The sequence below is a fragment of the Gavia stellata genome, chromosome 10 (genome assembly GCF_030936135.1).
Source record: "Gavia stellata isolate bGavSte3 chromosome 10, bGavSte3.hap2, whole genome shotgun sequence".
NCBI lineage: Eukaryota > Metazoa > Chordata > Aves > Gaviiformes > Gaviidae > Gavia > Gavia stellata.
The window spans coordinates 12127683-12155232 of NC_082603.1; the positions used below are offsets into that span (position 1 = coordinate 12127683).

Consider the following 27550-nt stretch of genomic DNA (forward strand, 5'->3'; position numbering starts at 1 on the left):
TATTAAAACCAAATAAAGAGTATCTTCTCAGTTTATGTTGCAAGCAATATCAAAGACTGGTAGTTTTGAAAAAGGGTTACATAGAGTATTTTTACTAGGCACTACTGTAATTCAAACCCACAATAGTCTGTATTTCAAAATTAACATGAGATAAAAAATGAGACTCCTTACAAAACTGAATATATAAACTACTTAAAAAAGGCGATATACAAGGCATCATAATTCCACGTTTATTTGTAATCACACTTTCATTATAATTGCGTAAAATAACTATAAATATATCTTTATTACCTCTGAGAATTATTTTTGTCGTGTTTTCTAATAATTTCCATAATATTATCCCCTGTTACAAGACTATTCTGTAATTGTTTAAGTCTCTGTTGTTCCCTTCTCTTTTGGTCATGAAGATACGGGGAATTAAGCAGCTGTGGAGGAAGAATAGTGCCTGTTGGTTTTACTCTCTTCACAACATCCCAAAAGAGCTTCTTGCTGTTGTTATTGATAAAAGTAATTGCAGTTCCACTGTGACCCAACCTCCCTGCTCTTCCAACCTGAAAAAGCAAAAACTCATTTTATGTTATAAACATTAAATAGAAGTTCTTCACATACCCCTAAAGTCAATTTTCTGTTATAAAAGAGCAACTAACCTAAGTGACAAGGCCAAATCTCTTTATCAAAACTCTGTGCTTAGAGGATGAGATAAACTTCCTGAGTTCAGGATATGTAGATCTGAAGCTTTAGCTTAAATACATCTAAAATTACCACTTGCTTATGGGACATACCAGAAGTCCAATATTGATGCTGAGGTATATGATACAGCCTATGGGCAAAGGCTTACAGTAAATCTGGTCCAAACAAAATGTTTTTAAAAATGTCTATTATATCAATGCCACATACATGCATCTTGTATCAAGCTGGATCATAAAAAAAGCCCTTTACTTTCAATGTTTTAGTAGCTTAAAATTACTTCTCAGTATTATCCAAAGTGCTTGAACAACTTAGAAAAGAATCTACCAAGACTCTCTATTTAGGAAGAGATAGTATCTTAATACTGGTATAATTTTGATGCTAGGAAAGACAATTTTTATTTATTTACTACTTGCTTGAAACTGTAGCAGAAAGATAATTAAAAACCAGAAAGGTGTACTGCAGTTAGTAACACAGAGTACTTTAGGAGTTCACGAGACTAGATACTTCCAGAGGTCCTTCCCACCGATTCAGAACAGGGCTAACTTCAAAGTTAGATCAGTTTGCTCACGGCCTTGTCCTGTGGAGTTTCGAGTGTCTGCAAGCACAAAGGCCCCACCACCTCTCAGGGCAGCCTGTTCCACTGCCTGACTACTCTTCGCTGTGAAAAACATTTTTCCCTCATATCAGGCCAGAATTCCCCTTGTGGCAAGTTGTGACCATTGGCTCTTGTCCTCTCACTGTGCATCTCCAAGGAGAGTCTGGCTGTCTCCTCTGTAACTGCCCGTTACCAAATAGAAGACAGCAATTAAATCTCTACTCCAGCCCAAACAAGCCTAGTTTCCTCTGCCTCTCTTCACATGTCACGTGTGCAAGGCCCCTGACTTTGTCTGGACTCTCTCCAGTTTGTTGGCTTTTCTTGTAGTGATGGTCTCAAAACTGGACACAGTAGTAGAGTACTGTGGCTTCGTAAGTGCCAAAAACAGGGAAATTACTAGTTCTCTTGATCTGCTAGCCAAACTGGGGTTGGCGTGTATGTACATAATACATAAATACACACATGCGCGCAACCCACACGCCATCTTTTTTGAAGCAAGAAATCCTCAGCAAAAAAAAAAAGAAAAAATCGAAGGAGATACTGGAGTAGGAAGAGAGAATGAAAAGAAAGTTCACGACTGGTTTCCTGATTGATGGTATTACATGCATATCCCACACTGCAGGTGAGCTACAGGAGAAAGAGGGGTATTTGGCCTTTCTTCACACAGCTGGTAAAAACATCGTAAGCTTTGCTTTCTATAGACACAAAATGATACAAGAGTACGAAACAGGAAGAATAATACTGCAAACTTAACTGATATAAGAACACTGTTCTAGGTTTTAGTAACATAGAGGAGATACAAGAACAGTGTTCTAGATTTTAGTAATTTATAAGAGACTTATGGAAGAGATATTCAGCATCTTTCTTTCTTTCATATAAAAACAATATTCTGAAGAGAAAATTAAATTTCCATAGGTGGATGTCATAATTCAGTATACTTTTCAAATAATGCTTTAGCAATTTATTTATTTACCTGATGTACATATTCATCCATACTTGAAGGCATATCAAAATTTACTACCAGTTTGACATTGACAAGGTCAAGCCCTCGTCCAAGGACTCCAGTACTTACTATAACTTCATACTTCTCTTGAAGTAATCCCTAGCAAGGGAGGAATAAACAAAAATTAAGTCTTTTTTTCCTTATTTATATTTTGAACCTCTCCAAGCATAGGCTAGGGTTAGTTATACAGTGTAAGAACACACCCAGTAGGATTATTCTATTGCAGAAGAGAAAATGGTCCCCCTGTATTCTTCATTTAAATAGGAATGTAACTCACAGAGGTAATTAAAGAGAGATCAAAAACACAATTTTAATAAAAAATACTCAATTAAAGTTAAATGCATATTTAAATTCTCATTTCAAAGCTAATAATCTAGGAAATAGTCTCCGGTATCTATCTGCATTTAAAATGGCATTATTATCTGCAGTTTTGCTTGGTCCCGTCCCATCTGTCTCTCCTCTCCCCCAGCAATACTCCAGGTTTTACTGAAGAAAAGCTGTAAATTATGACTTAACTCATTCAAATTAAGCCACCTTTAAAACAAAATTGGCCATTTTAAATCTATCAAAACCCCCATAACTTTAGGAGGCACAAACCTGTAATATGTCTGTTCTTTCCACCTGAGATTTTTCAGAATGCATAGCTGTACATTGCAATCCTGTAATCTTATGAACAGCATCACTCAACAGATCTGCTCCTAGCTTACAGTCCACAAATACCAACACTGGAGGCTTGAAGAGTTTCTTATCCTGTAAAATTAAACAGTTCATGTAAGAAGGTATTACAGCAGTTTGCTGCTCATGAGCAGTAACTTGGATTCAATTTCTTCTGCTCATTATCTCTAATATTAACAACACTTTCAGATGAATACATGTTCTTAGACTCTAGATAAGATGGAACAAGATACAAGCCATGAAACTATACCAATCTGTACCTCATAAACGTATAATGATTTGTAGACTCAGAACCCAAGTTTTTATCAATACATGCGTTTTTTTAGAAGCCAGAAACTTTCTTTTATGTTTCTTTAAATGTTACATAATAATTCTGAATTTCTTTTAAGTTCTGAGGTTCAGTTAAAGATTCTTATTTAATTCTTGGATAACCTCAACCAAGACTCCAAAATTCCCCCCCCAAAGTACTCATAAAAGATATATATTATTATTCATGTAAAGAAAATTCAAGAAAGAACTAAATTAGCGTTCTCATTGGTTTAATGACTTTTAAAATGACAAACCACTCCCAGGCCATAAAGCAGCTATGACAGTTTAAGAAAGTCCTGTTTGTCTACCACTCACAGATAACCAGTACAAATCTTTGGGATGTCATACTGTAAATCATGAAAAAATTATCAAAATTATAATTTTTAACTTGGATCCCAGCACAGGAATCTAGTTTGCTGCTGCACAGAAGGAGGTATGAGTGACAGGGGTGGAGTAATCCCTGAAATTGCCATTAAAGCTCCTACATTGCAGAACTACTGAACTAGTTAGTGCAGTTACATGCTTAACCTCACTTGACCTCTTGACTACATACAGATTAGAATTAAAGATGAGAACCTGACAGAGGTGTGTAAACATATGAATAATTTTCTAAGTTGTTTCTATGAGAAAAATATTACACTTACATTTAGTATTTCGAACAGCTTTTTCTTTTTAGATGGTTCTTCTACCCACAAGATAATTTGGCGAACATTGGAACATGGCAGATTCTTTTCTCCAATTGTTATTCTTACAAAATTGTGCAGAAGCTGATTTGCTAAGTGTTCAATGCCCACTGGAATCGTGGCTGACACCAGTATGGTTTGATGATCGTGAGAGATGTTTTCCAAAATATCCAACACTTGCTGCTGGAAACCCATTTTTAACATGGTATCCACCTAAGTGAAAAATAGTAGATTTGTACCAGATTTTTCCATGAACAGCAGAACCCTGAACTTGAATTGACAGAAGAACCATAATGTGTGTGACTGGCACGTAATAATCCAAATGCAGGAGTATTTTCAGTCAGAAGAAAAGTTAAGTGAGAAAATTAAAAACAAATGGTTCACACTGGTCTAGCAGTATTATCCTGTCAGGTATCTAAGTCCTTTATAGCCAATAGAACATGCATTGTTAAAACACATTTCAAATTGTGTTAAAAAAATGAGGTTTTCCTCTTAAGAAATATATTTTATCTTTATAACAAACTCTCTGTATGTTTAATGAGTTAGACTAGCCACTCACACCGGCTCTTCAAGGACCTCTGTATAGGCAATACAGCCCTGATAACTAAAAAACTTACTTCATCCACCACTACAATTTTTATGCCATGCAGTTGAACAGAACTTTGCTTTAAAATCTCAATTAGTCTTCCAGGTGTTGCTATTATAACCTAAAAAAAAGACCGAAACAAAACAAAAAAAAACAGGCATTAGAAATTCCATGGAAGGACAGATGACTGTCCTTGAAAAAATATAAAGTTACAGCACATAGGTGAGAAGGGCACTAATTAGAGAAATTACTTGCGTTCAAATAAGTCTTAGAACTTTTATAGGTAACTTAATAAATTACGAAGCCTCAAAAGGAAATGGACCTTTTAGAACTCTAATGGAAGTGTCTAAATAAAAGCAATGTAATCTGCATTAAAACAAACTATTTTTGCTGGAAATTACAACTCCTTGTCTAATAAAATGGCGTATTTCAGTCTCTGAAAGCAGCAATATCATGCACGAAACTTTTTCAAAACCAAAAAAGCTATTATATGTTTAATGAGAAGTCAAAATGTATAAATAAATAGTATTACTGTAAAATTTTCAAGCGCTAACAATTTTTTCATAGTTTAGACTTAGGAAAAAACACATCTTTGTGTGTCCATACATGTCAACAGTGACATTTTTCTTTTCCTTGAATGTCATGAAAACAGTAACTCCCCACAGGACCTTTCCATGCTATAGTCCTTACCTTAACACTTTGCTTGAGACGGTGAAGCTGTGGTGGCAGTGGTAAACCTCCTACCAGAAGAACTGTTCTCATGTTTGGTAAACCAGCCATCAGTTCTTTAGCTTGTCTCTCTATCTGAATTGCTAACTCCCTTGTTGGTGCCAAAATAAGGGCAGATGGAGCTTCTGTCTAGAAACAGGGGGAGAAATCTGTTGAACATGGAATTGCTTTATTATTTAGGTAAAAAGCTTTCAAGATTAAATCTCCCAATATTAAAGTATATAGTGCAGCTACTGTGGATACAATTAGACTATTAATAGTCTATTTGAAGACAGAAGGTAGAAAGGGATTATACCTTTAACAATGCAGGCCAACGAAGTCTATCCCTCAATTACTCAACTTTTGAAAACAAAAAATTAATGCATGTGTAAGTACACTGTTAGAATACTAGCAGTGCTACTGTGCTGCTGTGGGGGTGCTGGTTGACAGCTAACTGAGTATGAACCAGCAGTGTGCCCAGGTGGCCAAGAAGGCCAACAGCACCCTGGCCTGTATCAGAAACAGCGTGGCCAGCAGGAGCGGGGAAGTGATTGTCCCCCTGTACTCAGCACTGGTGAGGCCGCACCTCAAATACTGTGTTTGGTTTTGGGCCCCTCACTACAAGAAGGACACTGAGGTGCTGGAGCGTGTCCTGAGAAGGGCAATGAAGCTGGTGAGGGGTCTGGAGCACAAGTCTGATGAGGAGCAGCTGAGGGAACTGGGGTTGTTCAGTCTGGAGAAGAGGAGGCTGAGGGGAGACCTTATCGCTCTCTACAATTTCCTGAAAGGAGGTTGTAGAGAGGTGGGTGTTGGTCTCTTCTCCCAAGTGACTAGCAGCAGGACAAGAGGAAATGGCCTCAAGTTGCGCCAGGGGAGGTTTAGACTGGATATTAGGAAAAATGTCTTTACTGAGAGAGTGGTGAGACACTGGAATAAGCTGCCCAGGGAAGTGGGAGTCACCATCCCTGGAGGTGTTCGAAGAATGTGTGGACGAGGCATTGTGGGACATGGTTTAATGGGCATGGTGGTGTTGGGTTGATGGTTGGACTTGATGATCTTACAGGACTTTTCCAACCTTAATGATTCTGTGAATAGCTTCCTGACAACAAGAAAAGTCCCAGAAAGCTAGTAGTCATTTGTAAAGATTGCTCTTTTCTATTTCAGTTATTGCACTGAATCTGTAACAGAAATTCAGAATAAATTCTGACACAAAAGAAAAAAGTAAAAACAAAGTAAAAACATTAAACATTAGCCAGAGAAGATAAGCAGTGATAGGAACTTTATACAGCAAAAACATATGTCTCTGAAATTTAAAAACAAAATTAATAGCCCTCAGCCAGGTAGAGATGAATCATTGAAGTGGTACAGTCTTTTTTTTTTTTTTGTTCCTTATATAAGGATCTTCAACCTAATTATCATCTCACTGATATTTCTGCAATGCAGAAAAAACAAAATTACAACATAGTAATTCCTCTCAGATTAATATAGATTCCTAACTCCAGTTAACACATACTAACAAAGTAAAAAGAACACAAGGTAAAACAGGAGGAAAAAAAAAAAGGCAGAAAAATGGTCTAGCTCCAAGCCACATTATTTCAGTAATACTGATCACCTCTGTAGCAAATAAACAAAGCTCTCTCATATATTGATACTACAATCACAAATTCACTTAACAGTTTTCTGGATGTTTCTTTCTGGTCTCCAACTGGAATATTTACAGGTGACCAACAGTAGGAGGTTGTTTCTTTCCCAGTGCATCATCAAAGGAACTACATAGTTAAATACTTGTGTCAAGGGCTTTTTGAGTTGTTTTCAAGTGGGCAACAGTTTAACTTAACAACTTACCACCACAAAGCAAGGTATCTACGTAGACGTGGAAAAGGCAGGAACTGTCAGATATCTCATAACCAGACTACCCTTATGCTTTTAACATCTCATCTCTCTTTTACATTAAAAATGAAAATTAAACAACAAAATAAAATTCTTTGACATATAATTTGTAAAGTACCCTGAAGATGAAGAATGAGAAAGATCATGTAAAGTAATTAAGTATTCACTGAGGCTCCAATTTTGTGGATGTTATTATAAGCATGTAACTGTCTTGCAGACTTTAATAATAATCAGACAGAGGAGGTAATGGAGTGTAATACTCCTGTTCTTAAATGCTCCTATATAATGCTTCCATTAAAACTAATGCTACAGTACTTTAAAGATTAAAAGAGTTACTTAAATAATATTTAAATTATTAATTTGAAAAAAAACATACACACATATTTGTGTGTATATGTATCTATAAAGGCATCTAAACAGTCCAAAACATTAACCAGGATCAGGTTCAGAATTTTGAAATATATTCTTATGCATCTCTTTTTTGAATAAAACCACGAAAGCAAAAAGCAATACTGAACCACACACGAGGTACAGAATACTACTTGCCATTACTTCTCATCATACTTCCCTGTCCTTACGAAGCAAAAGTCTTAACTGCTTTTTCCCACAGTATTAAAGGGGAGACTGTATAACTAGAGGATTTCAGAAATTATATTACCCCAAATTCCTGTAGTTATTTGATGGTCAGCTGAACATATACCAACAGAAATTACTCTGTGAAATTATGCAAATGCCAAAAAATCTCTTTCAGCCATCTGATACATCAAGATATAGGCACAACTTCTTGCAGAGGACCTGGAATTATTTTCACTTTCTATTTTAAGTCATTTAGGAAGTTTACCACGGATTTTAGCTACCTTTCTTAACAAGGAGAAACTGTATACTAGGTAATATTAATAGAGTTGCTTTATCTCCTGACCAAATTGAAAAAACATTCAAAGTAATTAAAAATAATCAACACCTCCCCCTCCTCCAAGAACCAATGCTCCACCAATCAAAAGTAAAATAAATCATTGAACGTCAATAAAAAAACACTGCAATTACATTCTTGGTTATGTTGGGAATCCAAGAGACAAAGTTGCAAACCACTTTCTCTAAACACATGAAGTTTCATTACCTCTTTCAAAACTTTCATAATAACAGGGAGTAAGAAGGCTGCTGTTTTTCCGGAGCCCGTGTCTGCGCTAGCCACAATATCCCTCCCTAATAGTCCAACAGGGATCATTTGCATTTGGATGGGAGTTGGGACTTCATAGCCAGAATTCTTTAAATTATGGTTTAAAGTTTCAGGAAAACCGCAGTGTTCAAACTCTACAATAGGTCTTGGAACTTGCTGGCCTTGGACAGCAATACCTAGCTGTAGTTTAAGGTTCTCAACCTGCTCATCTCGCAAACCTAAAATAAAGGAATGATCTTGGTAGAAATAAGGTGTATTAAGCAGGTGAGTTTCTGCTTGAGATTCTGCTTTTGTGAGTTTATCAGATTTTAGCTTTTTTTCCTTTTCTTGAGATAGTAGAAGGTGTTTGGCTTTACATTCCAAGCTACAAACATCTTCATCTGTTTTATCGCAGATATACTCTCCATAGCGACCACACACAACACATACAGGTTCTCCAGGTTCTGCCCAACGCTGGGATTTGCTGAAGGATTTTATGGGTTCTTCCGAAGAGCTATCTTCATCAGTATTTTGGTTGTCCTTTCCTAAAGTTGTATCAGCAACACCAAGATCTCCAGCTACAGGTTCTATACATTCTTGTGCAGCTTCATTCAAATTGTATCTTGAACCAGAAGTTTCTGTTCTAACTGACTTACAGTCTTGGAACTCGATGGTCTCCTCTAGCAAAGATCCTCCACAAGACAATTTCTTTTTCTTCGCTGTACAACTTTTGTCATCATCATCAGTCCTCTTGACTTTAACAGATCTTGGTAAAAACATGCTTCAGTACACTAGAAAGAAAATTGTTACAGTTGTTAGAAACTACTACCATTGAGCAAGGTATGTTTTGCTGTTACCAGAAAAAATTTAAGTCTAGGAAATATATTTGCAAACCTAGAAACCAACTCTCAATCCTTGAAAAGATCTCGAAACTGCCTTATTTAAAATGTTCTTGGTCTTAACAATGTTGATGCAATGTAAAGCAGCACTTTAAAATAACAGTGGAAACATGGAACAATACAGAGAGGTAGGATGGTAGGTGGATACCTACAGTTAGTTTTCAGTATTAGAGATTTGCAGTTGAATAAAAACTTTGATTTTCACTACCTGTCAGAAAATTTATCCATTTTGAGAGTCAGTCATATTTAAATTCTTGGAGAGTTTAGTTGTTTCTAAGATGAGATACAGAAGCAACACATGCATCCTTCTAAGCTATGAATAAAACCACCAAACAAAATCATACATTTCGAAAAGGATGTGAAATTTAGTACAGGACCACCCCTTTTGTTGTCCTTTTCAAAGTCCACCCAAATTTAAAAAGGCTGTAAACTTTGAGATCTGTTTTGAGTCCAGCTCTGTTTATTCAGGCTGTCAAAGAAAGAGCAAAGACCTACTTGATCAATTTGCCAAGTTTCTACTGTAACACAAGGAAACCAAATTAAGCGTCCGTAAATAACCGTAACGTTTATATTCTGAAACTTTCAGCAGTTGACTCTGAAAAGTGTCAGATGTTCTCACCAATCGTTTGGTATGGTACAATCGGTAAATGAAGTACACAAAATACCGTAATTTTATTCTGAATTAATCGTACTGTGCATACCAGTCTCTGACAACTTCTTTTTACATCAGCCTTCTAAAAACACACAAAGCTACCACTGTGTTTACAGACAGCTTTTTTTCTGCGTCACTGACAGCAATTCAGAGCGATGAAGCATCGGCAAGAAGCTCACCGGTCAGACAAGCTCTGCTGACTGAAACCCGCGGGTCGGAGAAGGCGGGCAGAACCCAGGTGGCTGCATGGAGGTTGCCCCCCCGGCTGTTGGATCCGAAGCCAGATCTCACCACTTAAATTTTTCGCACCTCATGAGAACTTCCCACAACAAACCTCTTTACAAACTCAGCTGCCTTTCAGGTGAGGGGCGCCGACCGCGCTCACGAAGAGTGTCAGGCTGACGAAAAAGCCTATACCCCTCACGGGGTCCCCGGGAGGGTCCCGTCCTGCCGCCAGCGGTGACCCCGCTGGGAAGCCCCCCGCCCGCGGGGCTCCCGGGCAGCACGGCATCCTCCTCCTCCGGCTGCCCCAGCCCTCCTCTCCAGCAGCAGCTACAACACCCCACAGCAGAGACGGCGCGGAGCCGTTTCCATCCGCCAGCCTCCCCCGCCGTCCTGCCCGCACCCCCGCGCCACTGCTGCGAGGCGGAGCCCTGCGTCCGGCCCCCACCTCCACCTCCTCCTCGCCGGCGCAGGGACACCGCCTCACGTACTGCTACCGACCGGCCGTCGGCCCCGCCGCCGCCTCCTCCTCTCCTCACAAAATGGCGGCGGCCTCACGCAGGGAGCGCCGGCCGCTCGCCCGGCGGAAGCCGGGAGCCGCCGCCGCTCCGCCGCTGAAGAGCGCTGGGAGAACAGCCAGGAGCGCGCGCTGGGGACGGGGAGAGCCGAGGGGAAGTAGGACAAGGGGCGGGGCTTCCCCGCCGCACGGGAAGGCGCGGCGCGGGCCTGCACCGCGGCGCAGTCGGGCCTCACCGGCGAGAAGCGAGACCCTCGCAGCCGCCCGCTGCCTTACACGGGGAGAGACGCAGGGCAGGGGCGGGCTCCCCGCTCCCGGGGGGGTGGCCAGGCCCGTGGCGGCCCGGCCTGCGTACTCGGCCTGGTAGGGAAAGCCGCGTCGCCGGGAGATGTCACCGCTGAGTTCAGTTTCGGTTTGGGCGGGTTGAACGCGCGGCTGTTGACACTCGTTAGGTCTGCGGGGTGGGCTCGCCCAGCACTCCCCTCCCGTATTTACAGCCTGGGTTGCCAGATGCTACAAGCGCAAAAGTACACATGAAAAAGACAAGTTATTACTGCACATGATAGAGGCCTAAGGTATGCCAGGTAAATGCCCAGCACCTGTCATGACCCACTGAAAACATTTGGAAGGGCATGATGAGAGCGCCGTTCATGTACTGCAAATTGAGTAAGTTATTCTTACTAATTTCGATAATAAATAAGCATACCTTATTTACACTACATTACAATGCATGGGAACACCAGAATTCATCATATTTCACTGCAGGGCAGAAGAGACTTTCAGACTTAACTTCAACCTGTGCTCTGCAAGACAGCCTAGGTGCGACCACTGCACCAGTGCCACTGCCCCAGGCAAACCAAGTTCATGGAGGCTTGGATATATGTCCACTGAGAAGGCTGACGGTTTTAGTTGCTTGGCCATTGTGAACAGGGTGGTCACTGATACTCCCTTTCTTTCCAAGGACTCACATCACCAGAAGGAGGTGAGTCAACCTGTCCCAGATACTCCCTTGCAAGACCAGGACCCTGAGGTGCTGTCACTTCTGTCTACACCATTTGCAGGAGATCCTGGTTTTGAGCACAAGCAGGAAGACCAGAGTATTCCTAAAGTAAAAGTATACTCTGTGGCCATAAATGATTCGGTACATGGGTAAGATACCTTGCAGGGAGCTATCTGGGTTGATGTACTCCCAGGCACTCCAGATACTCCAAAACAGATTGTACCTTACCTCCCTCCTCCTCCAACATTGATCCCATCAGCCTGAAAGCATCCACATTGATGGGGGGTTCCATTTTCTTCCTGGCTCCTTACTTTTGTTGGTGACCACCACCATTTCCTGCCAGAAGAGAGAATCCATAAATACTAGCAGCCCTTTTGGAAACACAGTTTAATGGCAAACCAGAGAAACAGTCACAGGAGCTGGTAGGAATGGGGTTAAAATACAGACAGACACAAAGCTGGGGGCTTTTGAGCAGCTGGCTGCAGCATTCTGTAACATTCAAGTCCAGTCACACTTGAAACATGGTCTATCTTAAAGTATGCTGGATTTCTCTGTAGTAATTACCACAGTAGCGAGGCAAAGTTAGTGCAAATAGGGTGTTTGAGTCTGCATGGGATTTCTAATTAACTGGTACAATTGGAAGAAACTATTGAGCTTCTGAAAATATTAAATGGGCATTTCTGTGCATGAAAAAAACATCAGGTGTCTTTCACCCACACTCCATACGTTCCTCATTTTCTGTTAAAATCCCCACCATTCTCCTATTCAGCCTCTGTCATTCCCCTTTGTTTGCACTGACTTCCTTTTCTTCATTTTCCCTCCTGGAGAGTTTCTAACATAGGCTAATTTCCTTTTCTTACTTCCATTTTTACAAGGTCATTTCCTGGAATTCAAAACAGCATTTGCTCAATAAAGACCAGTATTTCAACAGTACTCAATATGATACAAGATGCTTCATACTCTGTATAAAGTCCATATACCAAAATGCAAACATCCTATATGTATCAGCTATTTGTATTTTTTGCTAACAGTAGATTTCTGTGACAGAAATATTAATCTAATGGAAACTACTCAATCTAAAGAAAATTAAAGTACCTTTTTGTTATGGTAAGAACACTCTGTTGTTTTGTTGAAAGCTACCATTCTGCCTTCACCTGCCATGAGAGAAGAGTTCGTGCACTTTGATTACACAGACACATTCAAGCTCTTAAGATTAAATAATACTGTCCATACTGTAATACAGCTACTTAGCATTTTTGTTCATAGTACATATTCCTGCTGTTCTAAGCTGCAAAATGCAGATGTCTAGCATACGCATTTCTGTGGAAGGAATAATGTAGTCATTGGGTGTATTCCACGAGTCGCTTATGGATGCATGACTTGCAATTTTTGCTCTACCTTCCATTTGTTTCCTGAGAACACTATTTTGCTAGTAATGAACACTTTCTAATTAGTTACTGATTTTTTTTTTGTAATCACTTGGAAGATACACGTGTTACATTTTATACGATCATTATTATATAACAAATTACTATAAATGCAATGCAAACTGACATTCTCCAAACAGAAAACCTGCCTCTACTGTTGTTTATAATACACATTAATAGCTTTCTTTTCTTTAGCATATAATGGCCTTTCAGATGAACTCCAACTTCATCACAGCAGTAAAGATAAAAGGAGGTCACAGAGATTATTCAAGCTGGTTAAAGACTAAGAGAAACCAAGTATTGAACAGTCTGCACGATTATGTTATTAATAAAAAACAGCAGCCTCCCTCTCTCTCATTATATCATCAATTATCTAGTAATCCTTAAAGAGTTGTTCAATAAGGACAACTGTTAATACCTAATAAACTTCTGTATTACTAGAAAAGACTGACACCCCTGTGATTATGGGAAATGTCACTGATACAGAATACTCGACTTTCACTGATACAGAAGACTCAACAACCTGTTAGGAGGTTCCTTGCCAAAAGTTTTAGGGACACTAAAAAAATGCAGGGTAGGAGGAAATGGACGTACAATTGATTAGAATACAGGAAAGAAAGATTAGGGACTCACTAATAAGGGGTTCCACAGTGGAGGGAGGTAAGTCACCAGTGAATTCTGCAAAACTTGGTACCATTTTGCAGATTGATAAGGCAACCTGAAGACCAAGAAAGTGAGAAAGTTTGCTGGCAATGATATCTCAGATACTTAACACAAGGGCCACCAGAAGAGCTTTACAAGAGCCTTCAAAGACTTGGTTATGATAACGGGTAGAATTCAGACAGACAAATGTAAACCTAGGTACACAGACAGGTATCCTCACGATGAGTACAGAACGATAGGCTCTGAATTGGCCATTACTATTCAGAAGCAAAATCTGAATATTCAAAGAGGAATAACTTTGTCAAAACATCAGTTCAGTGTGCAACAGCAGTCAGAAAAACAAAGTTACATGGTAGGAAATACTAGGAAAGTTATAGAGAACATTACTATATAAACTGACAGTTCACCTATATGCTCCTTGTTTCCCCATCACTTACTCCCCTTGTCTGAGAAAGACTACAGTAGATCTTGAAATTAAGTTTTAGAAAAGGACCCTATGGATATTCAGATGCCTGAAAGGGCTTCCATGCAAGACACAACTATGTAAACTCGTCAGTCTGGAAGAGAGATGACTAAGGAACAGATACAGTAGATCTCCTGTACCTTGAGTGGCTCATAAAGGCTGGACAGCTATTGATAGTTCATTCTTTCTTCCAACAAAATGACCAGGAGTAAGGTATTAACAAAAGCACTAACAAAATGGATTTTTTTCAGCCATTGCTTTGACCCTTTCTGTAATCATAAGTGCACTACTTTCTCCAGATTATTAACATACATGCTGTGCTCTGAAATTGTAATATGCTTTATAGTAAGTGCTCACAGCTGAAAAGGAGTGCAGAGAAGTTAATCAGGATAGATGTACCAAAACCTCTTCTGGAATAGAGACTGTCCTTTGTGAGCTCACTAAATAAATACTTCTCTTCCTGGAATAAAGCATAAACATTCTAGTCCAGTCACTTTCCTAAGCTTTTTTAGAATGCTGAAGTATGTAAGAGTAATAGATAGCCTTGGCGAATTTAATTCCCATCCTCTCAGCTCTTGATGCTGCTAATCAGATCTGAGGCGAATGACATTTTAATAAGATTTTTGAATTTCAAGTTTTGTACCTTTAGAGTTCAGCAGATTGTACAAAATGTCCTCAGACAAGATGCTCTCAGATATCCTACAAGGGTCTTGTCTTGCTATTCTTCCTTCTAAAAACTAGTTAGTTCAAGTACTGGCTGAATGAAGTTGGGTTTAAGTCCTGTTAGAAAACCATGAACAATTAGGACAGTCATTTTTGCACATTCTGGACAATTTATCTGGGGATGTCATCATGGAAAAAAGGTTTCCAGGTCGTGGAAAAAAAAAAAAAAGTAGCACCTGTATTTGTATAGTCACACTGTTATTTAATTTAGTAGGTAAAACAGCAAGAATTTACAGTTTTCTCATCTTGTCTATGGTGCATGTGTTCCAGTACAATAGCTGCCTAGGAAAGTACCATGTATTGTTATTAGAAACCCCTGTTCCAATATAGTCCTTAATACAACTCTTCAGAGTAACTTCTAAAATAAGTATTAGGAGTTACAGAAATGTAACAATGCATACACAAACCCGCATGCACAAAAGGACTTATACATACTGACATGGATTTACTACATAGACACACAGCAACAGATTATTTCAACTTTATGCAAGTTTCTGTTAGAATAACAAAGATAGTAACTATTGATTAAAAGTCAAAATAAATAAAAACAATAATTCAAGCACAAATTATTAGTACTAAGGTATCCCACTTTTTGGTCTATTTTAAATTATATCAAGAAGATTTTTCCATATTCACTCATGGTTTCTATATCAAATATATAGAAAGCAAGCGTGGCATCTTGGATTCCAGCCCTCAATTTTAAAACAGGTGTTTTGCCCTATAACATCTCACAGCCATTCTTTAGAAGCACGAACCAACCTTTCCCATCACTTGCAAATAATAAGTAATTCAGTAAAACAAGATTGGATTAAAGCAGGCAACTGAAATCCCTCTACTCCCAGGCACACTAAATTCATAGGAAACAGGCATTCTGAATACTAATTCAGAGACAGCATCACAAGCGTTTCCAACAGCTGCTTGACTGTAGCATATGCATCAGCTCTCCACGGCGATACCTCCCCAGAGTGACCCCATTAATTAAAACCTGTACCAGAACACAACCTGTAGGCACCTCTCCATGAGTCTGGCAAGCAAGGTGATCTTGAGTTCCACACAGTGATTTGGTTAACAGATCAATACATTCCAAAGGGTAAGTGTCCAAAACATTTCAATACAGTGCATTTTAAGTTTCTTCTGTATCCAAAATATCATGTGATGTCTGAATTTTCCACTCAGAGTGAGCTCCCAGTGTACGCAAAACTACTGAGAATGGACTCAAATTAAGAGTCCAAATGGCGCCTAATGCATCACTCCCTCAAGTGGCAAGTGTCAGTACTGACAAATTTGAAAATTAAAATGTACCTCAGAAGAACATGTCTCATCAAAAGGAATAGTTTTGGGTTTTCTTTATGGTATTATTTTAAATATCTCAATATGTATCCTATGTATCATTATTCTAAACTAAGGAATCCCAGTACCTTAATGTTATTTTTAATGTTATAATGGATGAAGAGCATTAAGTTTATGAAGATGTCACCTATAGAATAAAAATTATTCCCTGAATTTTTACTTAAAAAAAGTGCCACAATACACGTAATTGGAGTTAACAAAACATCCACTGCTTGGGTGGAAGGGAGGGGGAATGTCTTTCCATTCAGAAGACACGGACGTCAAAGCATGTTTACTTGGGGATTGGTGCCTGTGTCTGCTCCACCTCATGCTATGAAACTAAGTATTTTTCTGTTTCTTTAATGTTTTGGGATTTTGAAGCCACTCAGCAGATTTGTAGGTAGGTAATCAACAGCAGCTCTAACCCAAAACATACTTAATGAATAGTCCTTTGATTGAAGGAATCAGTGAGTCAATGACTCCACTGGTTTCTGAATTACAGCTTTAAAGGAACCACACAGGAAAAATCCAGATAATCTAAAAACAAATAATGGTGGCTAACCATTAACTAGTCAATTCTGCTAATATTAATACAAAAAGTCCTGATTTAGTACAGATACTACATGCAGTATACTTATTCTGAAGCCTACTTTTTCTAATTTTGCTTAATTCAAACAGGCAACTCCCAAGCTTTTTCAAAGTAAATAATCAGTGAAAGAAGTCTTGGACTAAGATTTTCAGGCTTCCTGAGCATTCTCTTTGTTTGAAGAGCCAAATTCTAAGGAAATATTGGTCGATATTAGTCTCTGCAGAAATCTGTGGCAAAATTGTAATTAAAGAAAATAATCTAATTAAATCTGAATTCTTAAAGCATATTACTGAAGTGTGGTTTTTTTTAAAAAAAAAGCAAACAGCAGTCCTGCCCTAAAGCTCTGCAATTAAATGCCACTAGTCCATAGGGAAATAACTGTACAGGACAAATCATGCAAAAATTATGAACATAATTAATGTATGTGATTATATGCTCAAATACTGCATATAATATTTATTTTGAGAATCAATGGACTCTCTGATTTAATATCACCAGAGCCTTAGCACAACTGTAAAAACTACAGCGAATACAATTACCAACTTCTTCATACAAGATACAGAGTAGCTTTTTCCAATTAAAAGGAATTATTTTAGGATATAAGAATAATTTAAATCTCTGTTAGGTCTCTGAGACTTACAGAACCAGGATTTGATCAAAAGATTGCAATGACAATTGCAAATTTCCAGGGACTTCAGTAACCAGTAAACTGGAACTCAGATTCCTAGAGAATTCAGGTAGAAATTAACAGGAATAAATACATTTTGAAATATAACTTAATTAGAGGTGAAGAATGAAGAATTAAAAATTCTCTCTTTTCATGTTAATCAATTTTTCCTTCTGAGAGGATATAAAACATTATATTTGAAAGCTGTTTACCAGTTTGCCTGTTAGATTTGTGTTCCAATTAATAAGGCTGTTTGGAGGCATATGAGATTGGCATCTATTCTAAAAACAAGATAACACTCCCACAACATGCACTTACTGAAATTAAACCCTTTTTTCCCCTCTCTCAGGTCCCAGACAAAAGGATGGGAGAGGAAGAAAAGAAAAGCCACAGGAGACAACAGGAATCATTAAGTTCCAGCTTGCCAGATGACCTGTGTTCAATGTGTATTCCCACCTGCCCCCTCAATAAATTCTCTTTCCAATCATATCACTTCTTAAGAGATGAAGACATTTCTAATTAATCAGCACGTATGATAAACATAACAGTTTATGCTCTGGTACATTGCATTTGTATTACAGGGAGACAGGTGGAAGAAGCACAGAGTTATAATCCATTAGTGTGACAGACTGAGGAAAAATTTACATCATAAGCCTTTTGAGTAAATGGGTAATAAATTTCCCTTTTCAACTCTAAAGCTCCTACCAGCAATGCTAGCTTTGAGAGCAGAAACCACTGTACTAAGAACAGTCTGGAAAACATGCAAGAGAGCTGCTAGAAACTAGACCTTTTACCAGTCATTTTGTTAAAATCTGTGCCAATACTAATCATTCAGTTTAACCTCCATACCTCCCTACATTACATATGGTCCCTATTCTGACTCTGCATGAAGTCCTAACTAAATTGGCTTAGGTGAATCCCTCACACAAAAATTATTAAAGGACATGGAAAGGCTATAACTGCATCTACAAAAAGCCATCTCACTGCTGCCAGAGTAGAAGCCAAATTCAGGTTGTCCCTGCTACTGAGTGACTGCCAGCTGTGAGTATTGCCTTTGGAAACCATTGGCAGCTGTTATGAAACAGAGGACCCTTCCACCTCCTGTACTTTTTGCTACCGGCAGGCTTGGTGGCTACATAGCTCCAGGATTCAGGTTCCAACAGCTTCCTTTACATCAGCCTTCATCACTACTCTAAGTGACTGTTACTGTTGGGCTCTAGCCTACAGATTTCTAAATTTCTCAAATGTCACTTTTTGTGTACAGATTATTCAATGCAATCTTAATAGTTTAATTAAAAAAATACACCTTGTGGATATTTTTTCCACTGACTCATACTGCAGGTCTCTGATACTAATTTTGCAGACCTGTGGCATACTTGGCATTAATTTCACTAGCAGAGATCTTTGTTACATGCTAAAAAAGACATTTTACATGACTGCTAAGCAAAACAGAGGATAAAAGAATTGTGACTTAGTTTACCAAAAAAAGTTACACCTTCAGCTTAAATCCTTTCCAAAAAGATTGTAATGCAATATAAATACTTGGTCACCAAGTAGGCCATTTGTCCATGACTTTAACAGAAAAGTACAATAGATGGTTTTAATTTCAAAAGGCAAACCATTTGTTACTTTCTCTTATCTCTAAAATATGTGCATCAATTTCACTGTTCCTTTCCTAAATGTTTCTTCCCTATTTACTTCTCATGCATAGAAATGAATGAGTGAAAAGATTGTTAACATATGCTATGGTTAATGCTCATCTTTCTTCATAATTTCCCTTTCATAAACTCCGAAAACCATAAACATAGGAAGCTGGAAAAGCATAGCTGAAGTCTCCTGCCAGTTCCTCCTTACTAAATAACGTATAGCCATTTGCAACAGCCCTAAGTTTTTTTCTATCACCTGGGAGGCCATGGTTTTCATTAGCTCTAGAAAATAACATAGTGGTAAAGAAGCAATCTGGATCTGGTCTTAGCATGACTATATTTCTGTCCCATTAGTCATAATACACAATATAGTGTTTATGCTCGCTGCACTAGTATGGATAACACTTAACTCAGGGTAAAACCTATCAACAGAAAGCTACCATGCTGCAGCTTGAAATGGAAGAACAATTATGTACCCGACAAATGGTTTGCATCACATGGTACTGTTAACCTCAGAAATGATTCACTGTGTCATTTAACTATGATTTCAAGTACTGTTCTACCCCTTTAATTCTTTAGAAAATAATTTTCTAAACATTTATATGTAAAAAATGAACTAAAGTAGCCTCCTAAGTGGTAGAACATTTTTGTAAAAATGTATTTCAATATAGCTAAACATTACATGATCAAGTCATTACCAAATCAATACATGACTCTAATTTTAAGGAATTAAAACACCTATGTAATCTGTAAGTGAAAACATACCTTAAAATTCCAGTAATTCCATTTGCTTATTTATTTTTCTCGCTTCCTTGATGAAAAGAATTAGCATTAATCTGATAATTTAAACTAAATTAATCCTTGCACTTGAATATTCACTCATGGCAAAGATGAACTGCCCTCCCAGGCAAATGCTACTGTATACATAAATGTGTAACAGTCATCCTACTGAGACCAAAAATGCACAGATTGAAGAATGACAAAGTAACAGGACTGAATAGCAGGTCTTAGCATTATTTATACCTATCTTCTGGCATAAAGTCCCTAGTCTGTGAAGGAGTGAAAGGCTATATCCCAGTCTGGGAATACCAAAGTCCCATGGATCAGTCCAAAGACAGACAAGGTAAATGAGGAGCGGACCAAGTCTGTGTAAATACAAAACTGACCTTACGTTAAGCCTTAACAGTCCACCTCTGACTACTTAACATGTCCAAGCTTGGATCTACTTACAGGTTTCTCAGGTAGCTCTCTTATTTATATTCTTCTGAGAAACCCAGTTCAGACAAGAAGACTAAGCTCCTAGCTTAATTCCAGCTAAATCAGCCCTTTCTGGTACCAGCACGTCAATTAAAAATATCCCCCCAAATCCAATCCTAAGAAGTAGAAATGGTTTGTCTGAAAACAGCTTCCACTCCATCCCTTCGTATAAATCCAGCCAAACTCCCACCTACCTAAAATGAAATTAAGACTTTCTCAGAACATAGCTTGGCTCCTCTGACGGGTCAGAGAACGGCACTGTACCAAACACTGGATATTGTATGGATTTTTCCCATAAATGTTGTTCTTATAAAGCTCTGTAAGGAAGTATACTATTAAATATGAAAATATAAAACTGAAGTTCTTTTGTCTTAAGGGATACACCTAAAACTCAGTATGTGTAATTATGCTTTATTGCATAAAAAAAAGAATGTTTTGTTTCCGCTTTTAAGCTAGCCATACCAGCAAATGCAGTCAAGGTGTGATAAAACTGAGGACTTGAAAGCACTGTATAAGTGAAAATACTAATAAACACCAATTTTATGAGACTATGGTATTCAAGATAACCAGAAGAGATGAGAATACATCACAGTGTTCAAAAAACATAAATCCTTTAACTCTCTCTTGAGCTTTTGCTTCTATGAATCACTTGCAGTATTTATCAATTAGTTGTTACAAATACTAAGCAGACAAACCTCCACTTCTCATGACATGGTGGCACTAAGTTGTCTACCTGTGGTTTAACTGCACACTTCAGGACCACAGACTGCTAAAGTTAATCCAACGGATTTATCCTTCTGAAATTCAGTTAGTTTCCTAAACTTTGTTTGCTGTGAGAACATGCAGACAATGCATTAGCTCAGCTTGATAAAGCACAATAGCTATTAAAAAAGAAAGCAAGCCTCAAAAATGCAACATATCTTTCACTACCACCCTTAAATGACTGCTCCCTATGCTTTTTATTAGAAAGATTCAAAGATGCCAGTAACCTTACAGCTGGTGACTCTGTAATAACAGAGGGTAACAAGACAGAAATAATGAATGCCTCCTTGTTAAGTTTTGTTTGTGCTGTTCCAAGACTGATTTGCCAAGAACTTTCCATGCAGACCTTATTTTTCTGGGATTTGTAACTCGGCTGCAAAAAAATCCAGCATGATAATGCCCAGTTCAAAAGAATACAGATTACAAGTTTTAAAATATATTTCCAAGTTTTGGAATAAATTAAATTTACACTAAATAAGGTAAACAATTTACCACTTCATATATTTTTTAGTTGCTTTATTGAAAAAACCTCTGGTTAGCAAGTTTGCACTGCAGATCATTATATGTTTTCTAACTCTTTGGTATTAAATAAGTCTGAATTATTGCAGTGTGAAAAGAGACTTTTGTGCTGTACGGTCAAGACTCCACTGGCGTGTATTTTCTTTCTGCGGAAGACTGTATGAAATGCATATGAAGCACTCAAGGGATTCTATCTGCTAAACAATTCAGTGGATTACATCTGTGCTAATTCTTAATACAACTCAGCTGACTTGGGTACAAGGCCAGGTTATGAAAAAATTGGCTAAGTTTAACAGACCATTCTTACAAAACATAAGCCTAGAATTTCCATGTTAAATTATGTGGGCTTGGTTTTGTTTTGTTTTTAACTAAATGATTCAAAGCTTTGAGCTGTGCAAAAGTCCAATTTCAGTGTTCCCATTTTCTTTTCTGACCCATGACCCACTAGGACAAGGTCGTTTTGTACAGTTCCTTGCTAAAGCAGTATTTTTTCCTGTGGCAACTAGCAAGCTACATAGAAATTAGATTTCAGGCACAGCACAGATTGGAGCCCAAGCTAAGGAAGCTCTCTTTCAGGCAATGGCCAGGTGTCAAGAAGCAAGAAGGCTATGACAGTTGCCCGAACTATGAAAAAGTGGTGGCTTAGGCTTATGTCTAAGAGGAAGAAACCTCCCAGCAATTCAAAACTAAAAGTGACAATCAAAACATACCAATAAATTATAAAACTGTTCTGAATATATCTGGTGAGATCATTTCAAAGGAAACACTGGAAGGAAAAGGGCCAGAAAATACCATGAGACAGAGTAGCTTAGAAATGTTTCTGCCCATTTTCTCAACTAACTTGGGTTTTCCCTCAGGAGAATTGGCCTAGAGCACATTATCTCCCAGAATATCTCTACGTACCTTACAGTTCAATGCAAATTAAAACTAAGTAATCCTATGAAACAACAGTTCCTCTGAGATTATATGCCCAGCATATTTGGCTGAATTACAAATAAGGACTTTACCATTCTTGAGGAGTTTATATCAACTGGAGTAAGTCATGGCTCTCAGATTCTCTGCTCAGCTCCAGAGTAAACTAAAGCTGCAGGGGAACAGCTCCCCTTGACACTACCAACGTAAATACTTGAAAATAGAGCACTACCACCCTATACAACCTGAACAAAGAAAAAACATGGCTAGCCAGACAAGAGACAAGTAAGAACAAAGAGCTCCTACCAGATCAGTGAAACTTGGAGCAAAAAGGCAAGGTAGTGAAAAGGCTTCTGTATTACTGACACCGTCTGCTCTGCAAGAAGCCACAAAGGTAGTCAGTGGTTACAAGAGGGTGTTGGCCCTGGGAAGCATGACATGTTTTCCTTCAATGATTAAAGAGCCAGCAGAAGCACAGACACAGACCATCTGATGCAGATGGCTCTTAATCTTCTGTTGATACACAGGAAACCTGCTCTTTAGCAGCAGTGAGGATACTTCTGTGAGACTGTGCTCTCAAGTAATGAAATCGGAGCAATGTAATAATGTCAAAGCTTTATTTGTTACTGCTTGCCTAGTCTTACAATATCTAAAAATTTATCATTCTGACTCTGAACTAAAACAGTTCATCACTTTGTTCTGCATTTCCACTGTGACGTCCTGACCTCTGACTAGAACTTCTACGACCTACTACAACATAAAGAGCATTTATAATTCTTATTTTTCATCTGTGCTTAAGTATCCACCTTCTGTTCATCTCTTCACTCAAGGAAGTTAAATAGTATTACTAATTTTACCAGCACAATACCACTTAAGACCTTGGTGGTAAAAGAGAGTAAAACGTGGCAGTGTGCCCTCCACCTTGGATACACTTTCTTCCTGAGCCACTTTGTGCTTCCCCATCTCTTCTGGTGACCATGACTTACTGCTTTTCCCACTTCTGAAAGAGCATACTACCAGCTGGGACAGCGACTCTCAAGTACCCAATTTCAACAGCTGCCCTATGCATAGTGAAATACTCAGCTGAACAAGCTGGACCTTTATCAACACAGGGTTCACTACAATGAAATCTGTTCTGTTACCCTACATTCTCCAATCAGGCAATTGCTTCTTTGCTGTTAAGAACAAATAGAAAAGGAGGAAAGAGCTTGACACAAACAGAGAAGACTTGCCAGACCAAAGAGAAACTGATAGGTATATACATCAGCAAGTCCCTGTTCTTGTACAAAATCTCCAGGAGTTACTTTTGTTGTTTCATATAATGATTCCCTTGATTCAACATGGTGCCTACTAGCATACTCTTCCCCAGACTGATTCTTCCCTCATCTAGTAAATTATCATCCATAAGGACTGTATTGTGGCTGTTAAAAAAAACTTCGGATTATGAGGGATTATGAAGTACTGTGCAGAAGTGGGAGTCCCAGGTGTCCTTTGTGTGTCTCAGACTGCTTCCAGGACAGTGGCCATCACAACCAGGGCTCAAACATTCCCTGAACATCACGTTTCAGGCTGCTTGCCCCCTTCCTTCATCCATACTCAACTACGATGGCTAATACAACGAGAGGGCTCTGTTTCTAACACCCATGATGATGATGGACATTTCTATTCTTTGTGCCAACAAGTGGAACCATGACTGCTCCCCGCCCAGGTGAGACAGCCGCGATAACACCCTACGCTTTAACAGAGCTGTGTATACTATATAGCAAGAATACCATATGAGGACAGAATAACCAGAGAGATGTATAAGCCTTTTGTAGGTTATTTCTCTTTTGAGACTTTCTTAGAAGAAAGAAATCATCCAGGTTATTTCTTCAAAACCAAATATTCTGCATGACACCTTTAATCCAGAAACTCAATTATATACACACTTAAATTTAATCATGTCTGTAGCACCAGTGGTATGAAATGGGAACCACACATAGGATAAACCTAAAGCTTAAAAAAATCTTTGTTGAAGCCAAGTGTTTATTGCTAAATACATATATACACATTTAGGTTAAGACAACTATTAAAATAATTGTTGCTCTTTCCATGTTTCTAATATATATTGAAATAGGGGAGTATTTAAATCAAATTGTTCTACATGAGGCTTAGACATCGTATACATTTTTGTATATTGAAAATGTTTTCAAATGAACTTTAAGGCATACATCTTGTAAAGCTACTCAGAAAATATTATAAACAAATTAAGTTATGCCAAAAGAGAATTAAAGTTAACAGAGTTCTACACACTCAGGTTGTGATGACCTTACCATGCATGCATAATCAAAATCTCCAACACCATCAAGGGTCACTGTGTATACATGGTTACAATAAAAAACTTTGATACACACTTTCCACACCCACTTTTTAAACAGTGTAGCTGCTATTTACATCTGTTCCCTAAACTAATAATCAAAAATTCCTCAGTAACATGCAATTTTTCAGTAAGTTAAGGAAAACAGAGAAACTGCCTAAAAAAATTCAGTGAAAAAATCGGATAATGGTGTTTCAAAGAAGATATATAGGAAAAAAAACCCCTTCATCAGGTAGTCTCCTATGCTATTCCCTTGCTTTCCTCTCCTCATCCATCTTTACTACCACCCCTTCAAAAAAATAATTCTGCTGCGATTAAATGACACCAGAATTTTACTGTTCTAACAGAGCATTCTCTGCTATTTACTGCTGGTCTCATTCAGACACACATGGGCTTCAGTGGAAACTGAAAGCAGGGCCAAGAGATGGGAAACTGAAGTCTATTCACGCTCCACTAATAAATCATGCGTATGCTCAAAACAAATGAGCTTTTATGAACGTTCAGATCTTTCTTCACATGTAGAAGCAGAATGAAAAAAAATCAGCCAGTCACTTCAATGGAGTATAGTTCAACAGGAAAAAGCGCCTAATTCAGTATTCTGTCTCATTCAGACAGTGAAAGAGTCTTGCTAACTGATTTAAACTTCTTATACCTGAATGCACAATTTGAAAAATAAAGTCATTTACCTCTGAACTGGAACGCAAATAAAGCATTACCTAACAGCTACCATAATGGTAATAACGTTGCATTTTATTTTTGCACAAAGGGGGCTTTTTTAATGTAAATTTACCACCATACATTTATTTTACAATGCAGCTAAGCTATCTCCAGTATTTAAAGGTTATATTCATAAAATCACACTCAGGATTTTCCTTAGAAAATATGTCAGGCACTAGGTGGCCATAAAAGAAATAGTACACAGACTTCAATTACTGAAAGAAGGTAGGATCTATTCCATGTTTTAAAGTTTAGAGTAAAAAATATCAGTCATAGCAGGGTATTCGCTCTCTTCACAGACAACCTGACAACAGTGGAATGTCAAGAAGGAGAAGCACTGGAATTAGGGAATATTGCACAGCACACCTGGTAAGAAAAGTCAACTAAAACCTCCTAGCACACATGCAATTCCAGGAGATGGGCAGAACACGAAAGCAGCCAGTGTGAAAACCAGATTAAAAAATTAAAACTGAATTTAAAAAAATCTCAGAAAAGACACCAAAGTAACCAGAGAAAAAGACAAACAAACCAACCAGCCATGAGTGTCAAGGGAGCTGGTAGGTTTTGCCTCTCACAGACCACAGGAAAGGGACAGAACTGTTGCCTGGTTGGTGTCCCAGAGGAACTGGGGGAGAAGATGTAGATTTTTTTCCCCCCTTCACAAAGCTACATTATGTCAAAGTCAAGTTCAGGAAGTGAAACCAGTAGCATCCAAGGATTAAGAGAAGCGACTGTTAGGTACCACATTTGATTCTCACTGGGCAGCTTTTTGGTTGTGCAGATTTCAGGAATAAATGAGCTAAAGTAGCTATTACTCTACCTTTTTCCTTCTTAAATTTTTAACCATATCAAAAAAATCACAGACAATCCAAGTAAAAAGTCATACAAAGCTTTATTTTCCCTTTGACTTATAACTCTACTAGAATCTGTAAAGTTGGTAAACTGTTTTCTTCCCCTTTAAATGCCTCAGCCTTTCAAATTCTTCTATTAATTTGTAATCAGGAAGACAATAATTATGTAACTGTTCTTGTACTTTTGTATCATCCTGGAACAGGAAGAACATACTCCCCTCCAAAATCATGCTCTGAGAAAACTCCTAGCTTGCAGAAAACTACATACATGTATTTCAGTAATAATGCCAAAGAAATGTAATAATTCAGACAATCACTCACTTGATAACAGCTATTTAAAAATACAATTTCTTAACTCTTACAGTTTTACTGTTTTTACCATTACTTATAAAGAAGTATATTTAACAAAATATTGTAAGTTTAAGAGGCTGGAGTATCAGTAATTCCATTTCACAAGTCATCCTTAGGCTGTAGTAACCTTACAGAATCATTTATAGATTATCTGTTCAACCTCACATACCCAACACAAAACCTGCTTAAGTCAACAAGCACGTTTCTTAAGGATCACATTGGGACATGACTGGTTCTTGGTCTGTATGTTGACAGTCTGATAGCATCACATCTAGTTGTGCATGCTGCCTCTTTGCCAGAGGTTACAGGCCACAGGGTGCACCCCTCCCCTCAGCCACTACCTGATATGACTGATATCCTCTACGCTAAGACAAACAGATGGTATCACCTTAAATAGGCAAATTTGATAGCAGTAATTAAAGATAATATCCCCGTGGTGTTATTCCTAGCCTTTTTCCAACATCAAGACTGAAGCATTGCATGGCAGAATAGTTGCTGTGAACTGCTGTGTTTGTGGATTTCTCCTAATACAACCAGTAAATCTGAAATGGGAATGGTTTTACTACCCTTTGTAGGTAGCCTGATAAGCTGTCTGTTCACTGGTGCTGAGCCTGGCTACAGACAGCACTACAGCAAAAACAGTAATGGCATTGCTAATTTAAAACATTTTACTTTACCTTTATCATCTAGTATTGTGGAGGAAGAAATGACACTTGAAATCTTATTCCAGCTT

At 38.3% G+C, this 27550-nt stretch overlaps 1 protein-coding gene across 3 annotated transcripts in view; it reads right to left on the reverse strand.

Annotated features, from left to right (window-relative positions):
* Nucleotides 1-207: 207 nt before the first annotated feature.
* The window catches only part of DDX59 (DEAD-box helicase 59), a 30735-nt gene continuing 3392 nt past the window's right edge, over nt 208-27550 (reverse strand). Inside the window, exons 2-9 of one of the 3 annotated variants that reach the window (XM_059821650.1) lie at nt 11814-11921; nt 8257-9086; nt 5232-5399; nt 4573-4662; nt 3917-4168; nt 2886-3038; nt 2259-2387; nt 208-551 (exon numbers count right to left, since the gene is read on the reverse strand). In XM_059821650.1, coding sequence (XP_059677633.1) covers nt 288-551; nt 2259-2387; nt 2886-3038; nt 3917-4168; nt 4573-4662; nt 5232-5399; nt 8257-9075 — 1875 coding nt within the window. In that variant the 5' untranslated portion in view covers nt 9076-9086; nt 11814-11921 and the 3' untranslated portion in view covers nt 208-287. Of the gene's footprint in view, nt 552-2258; nt 2388-2885; nt 3039-3916; nt 4169-4572; nt 4663-5231; nt 5400-8256; nt 9087-10516; nt 10573-10821; nt 10843-11813; nt 11922-27550 lie in introns of those variants that run through there. The other 2 variants (XM_059821652.1, XM_059821651.1) reach the window with 2 other exon arrangements.